Source organism: Poecilia reticulata, linkage group LG8, assembly GCF_000633615.1.
Source record: "Poecilia reticulata strain Guanapo linkage group LG8, Guppy_female_1.0+MT, whole genome shotgun sequence".
NCBI classification, from domain to species: Eukaryota; Metazoa; Chordata; class Actinopteri; order Cyprinodontiformes; family Poeciliidae; genus Poecilia; species Poecilia reticulata.
Genome location: NC_024338.1, coordinates 2,618,077 through 2,631,140, shown reverse-complemented (window position 1 = coordinate 2,631,140; position 13,064 = coordinate 2,618,077). Strand labels below are relative to the sequence as shown.

At 40.2% G+C, this 13,064-nt stretch overlaps 1 protein-coding gene across 1 annotated transcript in view; it reads left to right on the top strand.

The window, feature by feature from the left end:
• The first annotated feature begins 9,786 nt into the window (after positions 1-9,786).
• LOC103468160 (cytosolic phospholipase A2 gamma) overlaps positions 9,787-13,064 on the top strand; it is a 12,531-nt gene continuing 9,253 nt past the window's right edge. Inside the window, exons 1-2 of the mRNA XM_008415045.2 lie at positions 9,787-9,974; positions 12,278-12,388. Coding sequence (XP_008413267.1) covers positions 9,855-9,974; positions 12,278-12,388 — 231 coding nt within the window. The 5' untranslated portion in view covers positions 9,787-9,854. The remainder of the gene's footprint in view (positions 9,975-12,277; positions 12,389-13,064) is intronic.

The window sequence follows — 13,064 nt, the reverse complement described above, 5'->3', positions numbered from 1 at the left end:
CACACACACACACACACACACACACACACACACACACACACACACACACACACACACATACATTATTGTCTTTACCATCATGAAATTAATCATCAACAAAACTGACCAAATAGAAGATTATATAGGCAGGGCACTGTGAATACAGCTAGCTTCTATTCTAGAAATAAATTTCAAGGTAGTTTATATTTCTTGCCCACAAATTCTTCATTCTTCATTGTGTCTTCACCTGCTAAGCTCTTGTGTTCCTCCTCAGGTTCCTCCTGCATGGCTCTCATCATGGCCGTCTCACCCTCACTGTGCCGGGTGACGGCTGATAGTTTGCTGTCAGACTCTCTTGTTCAAGTTGTGGGGAACATTCAACGCTGTCGGTGAGTTTGTAGCTCTGGAAAAAACCATCGACTGTTGAGTGTACCCTAACTCCTGAGTTTCCGTCGGTTTGTGTGCTACATCGCAGCCATCATCTGCAACTCAAGAGCAGGCAGAGGCTGCAACCTTTGCTTCCGAAACACAGGTCCAAGGGCTAAAATTAGGAGTGGCATTCCATGCATGGTATTTGTTGACATAAATAGTTAGAATATTTCTTCATGCTCCTAGCTTCTAGCTCTTTTTTTGAATGTATTTTTGTGTGCTTACGTCTATATTAGTCATTATTGTCCTCAAGTCAGATAAGAGATGATATGAGGTCATTTCTTTCTGTTTTTATGGTCTCTGCTGTTTTTTTATGTTTGTAAAGCCTCCACATTGACCGTTAAGCGTTACGTGGCTGAGGGGTTTAATGTTCTCCACAGTCTCCTGCACTTTGAGCATTCAATGAACATAGCTGTGATTCTGCTTGATGTGTTACCTTTTATTTAAAATTTTGTTTATTTGAATAATTTAGTATTTTTTATTTTTATTTTATTTTACTAATCAATCTGACTACAATGACCTCAATTCAATATATTACTGATAAATTTGGTATAATTCAGTTTAGTTTTATTTTTTCATTCGTCATTTCGTTTCATCGTTCTTTCCAAGACAGAAAGACTCAATTCATATCTGATTGTAGATAACAGAATTGAGTCCAAATCCATTACAGTTTCAGGCCCAGACTTACTTTAGTGTTGTGTTATCAGGTCCAAATTTAAACAGAACACACACACACGCCCGCACACACACACACACGCACGCACGCACGCACGCACGCACGCACACACACACATCATGTGTAAACTCTTACAACTTCAACCTCAACATCTTTATGTGAAATTATTTTATTGCTTCACTTTTCAAATACTTTCTGCTAAGGCAAAGTATGTTTTTTTGTTTCTTTGGTAACAGTTTTTTGGGTGGTTGATGTCTTTTAGTTGGTATTTGTTATTACAAAGGATAACTGGCCATGTTGATGCTGTAGGCTGTAAGTGGTGTCCTGATTTACGCCTGAAGGTAGGTTATATTTTCACTTTGCCTAACAATGCACTAAGCTGTCTGCTACTTTAACAAACCTTTCACACTGCAGGATTCCAGTTCACATTCATCGCTGTCGGTGGGTTAATGATGCCGTCAACTCGCTGGTGGATGAATGTCAACTGTGTCCATGCAAGGCACATATCCCTAATCAAGAGTTTACATGTGCAACATCAAATGATTGTATTTCTAGGCCACTGACTAAATAAAGACTTTGGACTGTTGACTAAGTCGTCATCTTTTTTCTGGAGGGCTTAAACCTGATGGCTTTCTGTTGTTGAACAAATTGAAAATGTCACCAGTGAAGGCATGGAGAAGAAAACAGATTTACTTGTCGCCAAACGTAAGGAAGTTTTTGTTTGGCTGACTGTCTGCTGTCAGTAAATCTTTTACCATTGGAAAACCTGTTTATGTGCCCTCAGTTAGAGCTATGTTTGTCAGGAAAATCCATTTGTGAGTGGAGTAGCAGAGTTAAGTATGTGGGTTGTTTCCAATAAAAACGTCCTAAATACTCTGCCAATGCCAACATGCTTTTCACAGCCTCTCTCTCTCACAAGAAAACTAGGCTTTTCTTTACTGGAAGCAATTTGAGTTCAGAGCGATATTGGGATGGAATTCTACAACCAGTGGCAATTCCATATCTCCTCTGTTTGGGACCAAACTCGACCCAAACTGACACCCAGACAGCTAGGTTTATCAGAAACTAGCTCCAGAACTTTCTGGCATTACGGCTGCAGTCTTGACTTCAACCCCACTCTACAGTTGTAGGATCAGTTTGGGTCATCTCACAGAAACCAACATCCTGGCTGGGGAATGGGATGCCATCCATCCCACAGCAGTAACGAAGAGGAGCTGAAGAAGGATGGAGCTCTGACAGCTGAAGAGAGTCTGTGGAGGAGGACAGCAGTACATTTACACTGAGTAGGGAGGTTTTCCCCAGCGAGTAGTTTGAGCCGTTACGACCTGAACATCTGTCTGTCAATACAGACAATATGGCCAAACAAATCTAAGATAAATGCTTAGGGCTGGATTCAAGGAAATTAGACGATAGTTTATGTTATACCTTGTTTTTGTGCTTATTTTTATAATGTTGTACAGCTAATAAAGTTGTCAGACCAGCAAAGAAAAAATCCTGCTTACAGCTGATGTGTCATTTTTTTTCATTGGCTGTTGGCAACACAAATGCAGTCTGGTGGTAATCAGTTCACTTATACTGCAGTATCTCATCACGCCCAGATTGAGTTCTGAAAATTCAAACACTTTGACTGTAAATGACATCGGATCAGTTCCCTTCTCACACTTGCATACTCTGGTCTTCACCTCCCTTCACACTAAAATATGTTTGTGCTGACTCAACCTGACAATCGCCTCCGCCTAAATCGTGCAAAAATAATCACATGGTGTCTCCAGCTGAAGTCTGAACTGACCAAAGCATATGATTAAGGGTTACGTTCCAGTTCAGCAAACCTGCTGTTTACAATTGTGACAATCTCACAGAAAAAGTCTTTTTTGCAGGCATCATTCCCAAATAACCGGTTAGCACGTACATACAGCCTAACGATCGTTATAAAGACTTTACTGATGACAGCATATTTAGGGTTCATGCTTGATATTCTATAGTGGGAACCCTGAACCCTGTCTTCATCATCCCAGAGTGGACTGGAGGTTTTCTCAGGCATTTGCCTTATGTTCAAGGAGGGTAACTCAACAAGACTGGTCTCATTGTAAGTCTTCCAGAACAGACAGAGAGATACACATTACACTGTAATGGCTCTGCTCTGGGGTCAGGTTTAGGTTCGAGTTACCTCCCGGTAGAGACAGATGGCCTGTACGTCTTCACCTTTGCCCTTCCCCCATGGAAGAGCCTCACAGGCATGTTGCTTTTCTGCAGGACCAATATCCTCACCCAGACAGCAAAGAGGCACAAAATGAGACATTTGAAGGTGAGATGGAGACATAACATTAAACTCTCAGTGGATGTTACATTATGATCATGTGCAGAAGCTGAGAGGGCTAATTACAAACCCAGAAGTAGTAGAATAGAATAGAATAGAATAGAATAGAATAGAATAGAATAGAATAGAATAGAATAGAAATGTCCTTTACAGTCTCCCAGTGCCACACAGTGGATATTCAGCTTTATCTGCAGCAGAGTCTCAGATCAGTGGAAGGTAAAATATAGCAAAGAATAAGAAACTGTACAATAAAGACAATTTTAAGACAAACTTCTGACATAATAACAACAAAATAATACACAATGAAATTATTATATTATTAATATGTTATATTTAAAAAAGGCATTCTCAAACTCCAATGTACAACTAAGTAAGAAAATTTTGAAAATGTGCAAATTAAGCGTGTATATTTCTGCATAAAAAGCAACAAGAGATTGTTAAGAATACGGGAAAACAGTTTAAAAACAGCAGGGATGTGAACTGACTCCACCGTCTGTCCGACTACACCAGAGTCATCAGAGAGCTTCTGAAGGTGGCAGCGTGTGGAGCTGATGGAGAAGTCTGCAGTCTCAGAGGGTGATGAGAAGTGGTGCCAACACAGTTCCCTGTGGGGCGCCAGGTTATGATGTCATCCTCCTGGATGCCAGTCTGGTTGGTGAACTGCACCAGGAGATGGATGAGAACCAAGCTGTCCAGATCTTCATCACATGTGAGGTCAGTGCTGGCAGCACGTAGCTGCTGAGGTCCTGTGGATATTTAACCTTTGGCACCAGAACCACACAGGATGTCTTACACAACTGTGGTACTTTCACCAGCATCAGGCTCAGGTTGAACATGTATCCCATGATGCCTCACAGCCAATCTGAGCAGCACCTCAAGATCCTGGAGCTGATGCCATCCTGACCTGCCGCCTTTCAGTGCTTGAGCCTCACCTGGAGTTGAAAATTATAAAATGGTGGTGGGGGAGGGAGGCTGTGGGATGAATGCTCTGAAGCACAAAAGGGTGGTGGTGGGTTTAGGGAGTGATGGCTTAAAGCTGAGTGGTGAAGTTTGGGATATGACTTCATAGATAGAAATAAATGACAGAATAGGATTAATGTTTCTCAGTCTCTCTGTTACCAAGTTCCATCTCATTTCAAAGTATATAAAAGTCCTTTTTTATTGGACTTTCATTTACAATGGTTCACAAGACCATTCAATACATTTTACTCTTCCCGTCAGACATTAATTATACCTTCAGAGATGAGCATGTGTGTCAATGCTGAAGCAAAAAACAAAACAAAACAAAAAAATCTGTGTGAAGATGCTGGCTAAAGCTGGTCAGAAAGTCCACTGCAAGATAGATGTGACAGTTTTCCCTTTTTATGCCATGCAGTCATCTAAAAATAAACCCTTGTTGTTTTTCTGCTTATGCGTTTAGCTGTGGGTTTTTAGTCTTTTCACTGTTCATAATTTGGCAATAAAGTCAGTTCTTTAACAAGCTTTTGTGGGATTAAATGTAAAATTTGACCAAAGTATAAATAGTTTCAAAGTAGAAAACTGGAATAAAGAGACTATTGACTTAGCTCCTAACATCCCCGAACAAATTCTCTGAATATTACAGCAGGAACAGAGAAAAAGCACAGAACACAAAGAGTGGATAGACCTCTGGTGTTTCGTTGAAGTTATTACATCTGATGGCTTCAAACGGATACGTTCAACCGTTTTTAAACTGAGGTTCTGTTTATGAGTAGTATCTAATTTATGTTACCTGCAGAAGCTACTTCTCTTATAGGGGTGTACAGGAGCAGCAGATGTAGAGAATGTGGAGGTGAAGAACATGTCTTCATACCACGGCTTCATTTCTGTTCTTATCTCCAGACGTTACAGAGAAGACGGTGAACGTTGCATTTAGGAAGGAACAGAAGGCAGACGTGGTGTTTTTTGTTCCTATGTATTATATTAAAAAGCTATTTAATACTGCAGATTAAGATGTTTACAAGTGGGGGGAAGGTTGATTTAAGGCTGTATGCTAAACACAGAAGAATCCATCGGTTTAAGTGTGTTATCTAAATGTTGTCAACAAGTGTTCTTAAATCAAAGCCACACATTTAGACTATATAGCAGAATATTAAGACCAGCCACTCTAATTAATATCCATTTCGTTTTATGCCAGATTGATTAGAAACAGCTTCACTCAGGCCATGTTAAGGTGCATTTTTAGCTAATTTACCTAACTCTGTTACAATGTTTCCAGTAGGAGCTAATGCATGGTTGTAAGCCATGTTGGAGTAAAGGACAGACATAGATGGACTATTTTATGTTCAGACTAATTGTTAGAATTGACTTTGATCTGGTTTTTAAATTTGGAACTACGTGTTCTCTGCTGTTTATGCTACAAATTTGTTGTTCCAAGTTAACTCATTAAACTGAGCAATAGCTGTGCACATTGTGATCCTTGCTGTCATTATTAGCACACAACGGTTTTATTAACAACACAACAGCATTCCTCAGCAGTTTAAGACTAGCTTAGACATTGTTGAGTATTTCACTTTCCTTAAAGCTGCAGTTGGTCCTTTTATAAAAATGTAGACATTTGTTAAAACTGTCACTGTCCTGACAATATAATCTGAGACAGATAATCTGGGAAAACAATCAAGTGTCTCGTCCTCCTTCCTGTAGTCCTACTGCCATCTGCATAAAGACCACTCCTGGTCAGAAACAACCAATTAGATCCAGGAGAAAGGCCTTAGCACTGCCAATCAAGCTTGTGTACTTACTGCTGTATCCCCATACTCAGCATGTACAAGGTCCAGATTGCTGGTTTGCTGCATAAGTGTGGATGACTGTCAGAGTGGATGTGTCTCCTTGCTCTCTGCTCAGGTCAAGATTGAATGTAGACAAATGTGCACTTGACATGTAGTCCACCTGGACATTCGTCCATAAGCAGCACCTGGACGGTTGAGCTTGGTCTCTTAGGATTGTCTCACTGTGGAGAAGTTCTGAGTGACCAGTGTGAATTCACCAGGAAGTCATCCAGGAATTCACAGAACCATAAGTCACAGTGTAACGTCTGTTCTGTTTCAGTTCAATTAAAAAAAGATGAATTGATCCCAAGGGAAATAAAATGTTGTTGTAACTCATACTAATTCAAGCTTCTTCAAAGAAGCTTGGATTAGTAAAATTGTTGTAGCTCAGGAGGCCTCAAGGCCCAGTGTCCTGCTGCCTTTAGATGTTGTATTTTAGACAGCTTTTAGGCAATGTTTAAATGTATTCAATTGGATGCAGGTCTGAGGAACAGATAGGCTGAACATCAATGCCCTCATCATGCAGGAACTGCTGACACACTTCAGCCACCTGCATAAAGAGGAACACAGGGCCCACAGTGGGTCTGAGATCCCGTCCTGATACCTTGTAGAGGTCAGGGCACCTCTGCCCAGCATATAGAGAGCTGTGTGGCCATCCAAAGAAAAGCCTCCCCACACCACGACTGACCCACCACCAAACCAGTCATGCTGGTGTCATGATGTGGTGGAGGTTTGATGTAGGACCCAAATGCAGAAGTACAAAGGCAGCAAGTGAATTTGAAGGTTTAATGAATAAATTGTGAAAAAACAAGCTTACAATGATCAGAGGGAGACAGGGCAGAAAAATAAATCAAAATCCAAATAAAAGAAACCATCCGGGAAACACGTAGAAGACACTGGATAGAACGAGGAAACAACTGGAAGTAACGGAAGGAACCAGCAAGGAGTGACTGAAAGAGAGATGCTTAGGTACTCGGAGGTAGTAATTAAGTAATAAACTTAGTTATTAGTTAGTGAGGGGAGAGAGCAGACTGAGGAGAGAGAGAGAAGATGACACAGGGGGTGAGGGAGAGAACCAGCAAACGAGTCTGAGAAAGAACAACAGTACCTAAGAGACATAACTGAACTGGAGTAGATTGAATGACTACATAATAAACTATAATAACTAAGAAATTACTAAATAAAGAAAAACAGGAACAAGGTCAATCTAATCAAAATGACAAACACAAAACATTGAAGCTAGAGTAACCACAAAAGTGTTGAACTAAAATAAAACAAAAACAAGGCTTATCTAAATAAAAGAAGAACTAAGAAACACAGACAAACCAAACAATCGGGGATCCTAACAGCTGGAGGATGTTACAGGCAGCATAACGTTCTCCACAGTGTCTAAAAAATGTCTCCTCTGTCACATGTGCTCAGTGTGAACCTGCTTTCATCTATGAGGAGAACGGGATGCCAAAGGTGAATCTGCCAAGTTTGGTATCCCCCAGAAAACGCCAATCATCCTGCACGGTGTTGGGCTGTCAGCACAGGCCCTATATATGCACATCAGGTTCTCATGTCACCCTCATGGAGTCTGTTTCTGACAGTTTGAGTAGAAACATGGACATTAGTGGTGTGATGGAAGTCACTTTGTAGGGCCCTGGCAGTGGACTTTCTATTCCTCCTTCATAAAACCAGGTAGAGGTTCTGCTGCTGGGTTGTGACCCTCCTATGGCCCCCTCCATGTCTCCTGGTTCTTAGTCCGTTCTCTGGACACTGTTGAGAGACACAGCAAATCTTCTCGCCACCACTCATACTGATGTTCCATCTTGGATTAGCTGCTCTAGTTGAGCAACTTCAGTGGTCTGTAAAAAATGCCTCACGATGCCTCGATTTGTGACAGCACTGACAAAATGGAAAAAGTGACTAAAAGTTCAACCAGAAAGAACGAGAACAGAGAAACAAGTGTGGTCACCACCTGCAGAATCATTCTTTCATAGGAACTGCCTTGCTTGTTGCCTCTCATTTCCACCTGTTGTGTGTTTCATTTGCACAGCAGCAGGTGAAATTGAATCACAAGAAGTGTTACTTACTGATTTGGAGTTATGGTGCATAACTCCATGTGGGGCATGCTTCAGCAGCATATGTCAACCTGCAGCGAACCAAAGGAGACATATCCAGTTTGTTTACTGCCACTGGCAGTTAGGAAGGAGTGAAACCGAAACAACCTAATGTTTAAGGAAGCTGCATGAAGCTGATACCTCACTCACATGAAAAATAGACATCTTAAATATTATTTTTTAGGTCATACAGAGATAAACCTTCCCTCAGATTTAAGGCAACAGTTAAAAAAAACCCACAAGATTAACTTTTTACATGTCTTGGCCCCTCAGTAGGTCTGCAGGTGGTCCATCCTCTTTCTCTGTCCAGATGAGGGATTCAACAGAACACTGGGAGATGTTCAGAGCTTTGGTAATTTTTTCTGAACCTCAGAAAAAATTACCAAACATCTTTGTTTGGTAATTACCAAACAAATTAATTTGGTAATTATTCTCTCAAGTTCTCTTATAAACCTCTTTTTGCTAATTATACAATGTCTGACAGCAGTTTGTTGCAGTGGATTTACCTCCCCTTCTCTACTAACTACCAGTGGAGAAAGTTTCCAGAACTCCCTACAACCTTAGAAGAATAAGCTGGTATACACAACGTATGGGTGACTGCTGAAAACGTCTCCTTCCCTTACACTTCATGAATAAGCCTACTTTGTGTTGTTCTCTGTTTACAAGACTTTATATTAATAACACTAATAATTGTCTAGCATGTTCTGTTCACAAAGCCTACAATCTTTGTTGTTTGTACTGTTACATGAGCCCCTTACATTTTTATGTACCCACAAAAAAAGAGTGAAAGAAAGAGCATAATAAAGGTGAGGAGTCCTGCTCACAGTCAATCTTTTCAAATTTATTTCTCACTTCTTAGGATAAGTTCAGCCTTGGGCTCCCTGCCACAATATTTTCTGTTGTTGTTTGTCTGTCAGCATGGTTTAGGATGTTACACCAAGGTTCATTCCATCAAACCAGTTCCAGTGTTTAACTGGTGCTATAATCTATCAAGAAACAGTTCTTGGTGTTTCTAGCACCACAAACCAATGGAGACATATCAGAGGTAATAGGGGTCCAGTTTGACTGCTGAAAAAAAATTTAATCAGGAACTTGAGGCGTGCTCTTAGGGGACAGGAGCCAATCACAATCTTGTTTTATTGGCTCTAGTGTCCAATAAAACACCAGCGGGAGGGAGAAGACATGCGGTAATCATGCCGGGACTCGAACCTGTTTTATTTTGTATAGATTTAAAAATATATGCAAGGATGTAAAGAATCAGTGCCCCATTGGGCTATCAGCTGTTTACAGCACTGCTTCTTCATTTGTTCTTTACAAATCTTTATACCAAACAAGGACACTTTGTGGACAAAAGATCCCAGATGTTGTTGCTACTTTCTACTTTGACTCAAACATCTGGTTTACATTTGAAACTGTTTCAAATGCCATGCCAACACATGGAAGAGATCAGGCAGCCTTTGTGTGTTGATGAAATATCTCTTTTCTTGTGCAATTTCCACATTACAGTCAATGTGGAGAAACAGGAAGAATCTGAAGCCTTATCTGAGTATATGTGAGTCAGCATGCAGACACAGAGGGGAAATACAGGTTTTTCAGGCTTAGGGTTTTGCTTTTGGCTGATGATTTCCGGAGTTGCACTGCAGACAGTGGACAACATGGAGGGAAATATGACAGCTTCTGAGGTGAGACATTCATTGGTCAAAAGCCCAGAATTTGTATTTTGTAGAGCGTTGTCTTACAAGGGTTGATTAGTCAAGTCTTCCATATTTATGCAGTTGAGATACTTGCAGTTAAAATTTAGTGATACTATCAGTTTCTATTAACTAGCTCCAGTTCACATCATGGGAGGATACATGTAGATAAAACATATGCCTGTGAAAAGACGGTCTTAATTATCAATTTCAAATTGTTTTTGAAATTGTTTTTTATACAGTGTTTTGCTGTTTATACTGTTTAGTCAGAGAGAGTCTACCTTCTTTGACTTAGAGATATTCTCTTTGGAAACAGGCATGAGATTATTTTGGTTGTAAATTGGGGCTTGTTAACACGTGTATCAAATAATATGTTAGCAACTCAATGACTTTGGGTTTCTATATGTGGAAGACAAGATCCTGAACACCAAATAATGCATCAGGATGAGGAAGCAAGTTGAACAATTCCTTTGAAAAATGTTGCCTGGTGTGATCAGTCTCGACTTTTGAGGTGCCAATTTTAAACAGCATTAAAATTGGATCCTAGTATCAATGGCTCAGGCCACAGACTACTTACATCTCCTCATGGCTTCTTCAAGTAAGATGATACAGTACATATAACAGAGCTCAGATCACCACACTCTACTTTCTCAGAGACGGGTACACTAGCTGTGTCTCCATTACAAATGTGAACCTTTGTCAATATTCTGCTAATGTTAAAAAAAACACAATTTCTCAATTGTGGTGCTTCCATCAAATAAGAAACGCAATTAAAATCACATGAGAATAAGTTTGTTCAAGTGACAAGTCATTAATAAACATGCCAGAAGCCTGAGCTCATTGGTCAAAGACACTTTGAGAATTCCTTATTAACTGAGAAGCCTCGCTGTACCGCGGCTTGCTCATGGGACAGGCGGAGAATACTTTGGCAGAACACACACAGTCCAGGATGGGACGTGCTGAACTTGGAGTGCAAAGAGACATCCAGACGCTGCTTAAGTGGTTAAAAAGACGCAAATTCTTTTTCTATGGTTTCAGCAGAGTGAGGATGTGGACAGCTGAATGCTGACATCACCTACAATATTGACAGAAAAGTTAAGATATAATTATTTATGTCATTAATATATTCCAGCCAACTGCTTCATCATCCATTTGTCAAAGTACATGTCGCGTAACAGTAAGATTTCAATTTGGTAAAAGCTTTCAGAGCTTCTCATAGTGAAAGAGTGGAAAACCACAAATTAATTTTCAATCACTATACCTAGATTTGCATAACTTATCCACTCCTGCTGTCCCTATATAATATGGAATGCCATCTACAAAGTGAGCGCTTTTACAAAACACATCATTTGTGATGCACTTCTCTGGTTCTCAGTAGACAGTTTCAAATTAATAAGACTTTGGAGGTAGACTTTTGATATTATGAGTTTTGATTGCTCCTTTTACTGGTTTTATAATCTCTAAAATAAAAAGAGAATAGGTTTCTCCTTGCCTCTTTTAACTCAAGAAGTCTCAAAATCTTAGGCCAGATAGAAAGGTTGTCTGATTGGAGTTGGAATACACTAGCACATTTTCATGTCCAATTATAAACTGTAAACGGTCCAGATTAACAAACTGATGCTGTGGAACTCCCTGGAGCTGAGCAAACAGTCTCCATGATTTCTGTCCAAATCACAGATGGCTGTAATGAAAACACAGGCATAATAATCATTGTTAGGCTGGGCCGCTCTATAAATTGCTTTAAACAAGACGTCATTCTGGAACAGAGTGATGCACCAAAAACAAGATCACACTGCTGTGAGCTTTTCCCTCTGGGAACAAAAATAGTGGTAAACACTAAAAGCAAACAATAAAAGGTTGCAGTATTCTAAATCTCAATTCTCTCAATGCATTTCAATACATGGAAATCAATCAATATCAAAGACGTGTAAAACCACATTTAGATTTTGATGCCTGCAAGACATTCAGAAAAGGTTTGGGCCATGTTCACCTTTTAAAAACACTCAGGAAGCATGTAGGAGCAATATTTTTGAAATCTTATAGGTGGAATTCTTTCCCATTCTTTCTTGATGTACAAGTACAGTAAACAACAAACCAGACATTATCAGTGGGAGACAGGTCTGGACTGCAGGCCGGTCAGTCTAGTACCTGCGCTGTTTCACTGTGAAGCAATGGCTCCGTTGTAAGACATGCAGAATGAGGCTTATTGTATTCTTGATCATTCTTTCACCCAAAACCTTAATTGTTGACTCACCACAACAACCTGATAATCTCCGGTCATAAATTGTTTTCAGGAAACCATCCGTCACTCCTCATCTCTGTGTGCTGGAGAACAACAATATATTGACAGGAGAAAAGAAGTTGTTCTACAGGCATTGAACAATCTGCAGATCAACTGTAATGCGGTAAGAAAGACATATCTACACTTCTTTTCTCTTTATTGTATTTCTTTTAAGGTTTTGTCAGCTCTACTGACTTTTATATGAAAGTGGATTGAGAGAGAAGGGGAAGACATGCAACAAGGGCCATCAACTTGTGACAGCCACAACCCAGACTGAAGCCTCCAAACATGAATCATGCACCACGCCATTCTTTATTTTATTTGTCTAATATAAATAAATAAATAAATAAATAAATAAATAAATAAATAAATAAATAAATAAATAAATAAATATATATATATAGCCATAAGGAAGGAGGCAGAAGACTAGCGAGTGTGAGAGCCACTGTCCACGATGAAACATCCAAGATCCATAAATACATCCAGGACAAAGCCTCAACAGACAATGTGCTCAGCCAATGTCTCAGGCAATGGGGAACAGAGGACGAGGTGCTGGAGGTACCATCATGGGAGGACAAGCCCCTACATGGGATGTACCACCGACAAATAACTGAAGTGGCTGATRTCAGGAAAWCCTACCAATGGCTGGAAAAAGCTGGACTCAAGGACAGCACAGAGGCTCTCATCCTGGCCGCCCAGGAACAGGCCCTAAACACCAGAGCAATAGAGGCTCAGATCTACCACACCAGACAAGACCCAAGGTGTAGGTTGTGCAAGGAGGCCCCTGAGACAGACCAGCA